The 2,927-nt window shown below is 45.4% G+C and overlaps 1 protein-coding gene across 1 annotated transcript in view; it reads right to left on the reverse strand.

Moving 5' to 3' along the window:
- Positions 1-2,927, reverse strand: part of SMC1A (structural maintenance of chromosomes 1A) — a gene marked incomplete in the record, with an annotated part of 68,275 nt that overhangs the window by 54,827 nt on the left and 10,521 nt on the right. The window contains 2 exon segments of the mRNA XM_014584888.2: positions 1-68; positions 159-417. Of these exon segments, the coding sequence (XP_014440374.1) occupies positions 1-68; positions 159-417 (327 nt within the window).

Here is a 2,927-nt window from a genome sequence, read left to right on the forward strand (position 1 = left end):
TCCAGCTCCTGGGCTAAGGTAGCTGCTCTCTTACTGGCTTCTTCTTTCAACCGGTGGTATTTCTTTACCTGTGTTTGGGACAGAGAAAGAGGACAGGGATGACCACATCAGCCCATGTCAGCCCAGCAGTCTTCTCACTAACCCCTTCCAGGGCTTACTTGATTCTCCTCTAGGGTCAAGTCTCTGCCCTGACTCTGACTCTCCTCTTCCATCCGCTCTTCAAACTCCTGCCGGGACTTCTCCACTGACAGCATCTCCTTCTCCAGCTCATCCATGTCACCCTTACGCTTCTTATAGTGCTTCTGAGCATTCTGCAGAGATTTCTTGGCTGCTTCCAGCTTCTTGATTTTATGGGAGGTGTTCTCCTTGGCTTTAATGTACTGAGGCCGCTTCTGGTTCAGCTCTGAGTCCTTCTCCCTTTTGTCAGAGGAGAAGGGAAACACACGTTAGCACTGTGGAAGAGGGAGGGTCCCCATGCTTTTTACCCAAAGAAAGGGAGACCTGTGCTCTTTTGGCTCTCTGAGTAGCACCATGATGGTTGGCAAGAATAAGAACTTTATGAAGGCAGCAAAAAGGGAGACAAGAAGAAAGTGGTTGATCCATTATCTAAAGAGGACTGGTATGGGGACCAGCAGTTAGCGTAATGGCTATGTCGCTGGACTCCCATGTAGTCGACCACGGTTCGCGTCCCGGACTGGGTGGCTTAAAACTCACGCCGGGCGCGTGTGCCTGTGTGCCCAAGATCCCAAGAGGAGAACGGAGGAGAAGGGACTGTGGCATGGCCATCCCCCCTGGAGGGTGATTTCTTGCTTTCTGTCTCTCTGTCTCTGTCTGTCTGGCAAGCACACATGCCCTATAGCAAAAACCTCTACAAAAAAATTAAAAAAAAAGAAAGAAAGAAAAAAGGACTGGTATGACGTGAAAGTGCCTGCTATGTTCAACATAAAAAATATTGAGAAGGGACCAACAGTTAGCGTAATGGCTATGTCGCTGGACTCCCATGTAATCAACTGCGGTTTGCGTCTCGGACCCGGTGGCTTAAAACTCACACCGGGGGCATGTGCCCAAGACCCTGAGAGGAGACTGGAGGAGAAGGGATTGCGGCGTGGCCATCCCCCCTGGGGGGGTGATTTCTCGCTTTCTGTCTCTCTGTCTCTGTCTGTCTGGCAAGCACATGCACCTATAGCAAAAACCTCTTAAAAAGAATATATTAGGAAAACACTAGCCATTAGTACTCAAGCAATCAAAATTGTGTCTGATGGCCTTAAGGGTCGTGTGTTTGAAGTGAGCCTTGCAGATCTGCAGCATGATAAAGTCGCATTTAGGAAATTCAAGCTAATTACTGAGGATGTTCAGGGCAGAAACTGCCTAACTTCCATGGCACGGATCTTACTCATGACAAAATGTGTTCCATGGTCAAAAAATGGCAGACCATGATTGAAGCTCATGTCAATATCAAGGCTACCCATGGTTATTTGCTTCATCTTTTCAGTGCTGGGTTTACTTAAAAACGTAACAATCAGATACAGACAACCTCTTATGCCAGCATCGGCAGGTCTGCCAAATCCAGAAGATGATGGAAATCGTAACCCAGAAGGTGCAGACAAGTGACTTGAAAGAAGTGGTCAATAAACTGATTCTAGACAGCATTGGAAAAGACACAGAAAAGGCTTGCCAATCCATCTATCATCTCTATGATGTCTTCATCAAAATAGAAAAAATGCTGGGACCAGCAGTTAGCGTAATGGCTATGTCGCTGAACTCCCATGTAGCCAACCATGGTTCGAGTCCCAGACCCGGTGGCTTAAACTCACACCGGGCGTGTGTGCATGCATGCCCAAGATCCTGAGAGGAGAATGGAGGAGAAAGGATTGCAATATGGCCATCCCCCTGGGGGATGATTTTTCGCTTTCTATCTCTTTGTCTCTTTTTGTCTTTCTGGCGAGCGCACGCGCCCTATAGCAAAAACCTCTCAAAAAAATTGCAGAAAAGTAAAAATGCTAAAACTTCTCAAAAAAAAATTGCAGAAAAGTAAAAACGCTGAAGAAGCCCAATGTCAAATTTGAAAAACTCATGGAGCTTCTCAGTGAAGGTAGTAGCTCTGGAAAAGCTACTGGGGATGAGATGGGGACCAAAGTTGAACAAGCTAATGGATATGAATCACTAGTCCATGAATCTTTTTGTTTTTTAAGATTCATTCATTTATTTACTTAATTCCATTTGTTATTATTTTTTAATTTGACTGGAGAGAGACAGAGAGAGTGAAAGGGAAAGTGAGAAAGCAAGCTACCAGGTCCAGGATTCGAACCATGGTCAGCCATGTGGGAATCCAGCGCCCTTTACCACCACGCCACCTGCCAGCCCCCCAAGAATATGTTTAAAGTTCGGACTTTGAGGGCCAGCAAGTAGTGTGGTGGTTAAGGGTGCTGGATTCCCACATGGCCAATCACAGTTCAAGTCCTGGAACTGGTGGCTTACTTTCTCACTTTCCTTCTCTCTCTCTCTCTCTCTGTCCTTCTCTGTTCAAATTAAAATAAATGAATAAATAAAATAAAGTTCAATAAAATAAATAAATAAATGAAGTTCAGACTCTGAATAGTGACAAATAAAAAGTCCTATTTGTGGCAAAAAGAAAAAAAAAGGGAGACCTGTACCTCCCAGTAAGCCTCAGGGAATTGCCTAAAAGAATAAGTGTCAGAGCTGGTGGTTGGTGTGGTGATTAGGGGCGCTGGACTCCCACATGGCTGACCATGGTTCTAGTCCCGACCCTGGTGGCTTGCGTTCTCACTTTCTCTCTCTTTTCTCTCTCTCTCTGTCCCTCTCTGGTTGAATTAAAATAAATAAATAAAGTTAAATAAAATAATTATTGGGACCAGCAGTTAGCATAATGGCTATGTCGCTGGACTCCCATGTAGTCGACCGTGGTT

Source organism: Tupaia chinensis, unplaced genomic scaffold (genome assembly GCF_000334495.1).
Source record: "Tupaia chinensis unplaced genomic scaffold, TupChi_1.0 Scaffold148091_1, whole genome shotgun sequence".
NCBI lineage: Eukaryota > Metazoa > Chordata > Mammalia > Scandentia > Tupaiidae > Tupaia > Tupaia belangeri.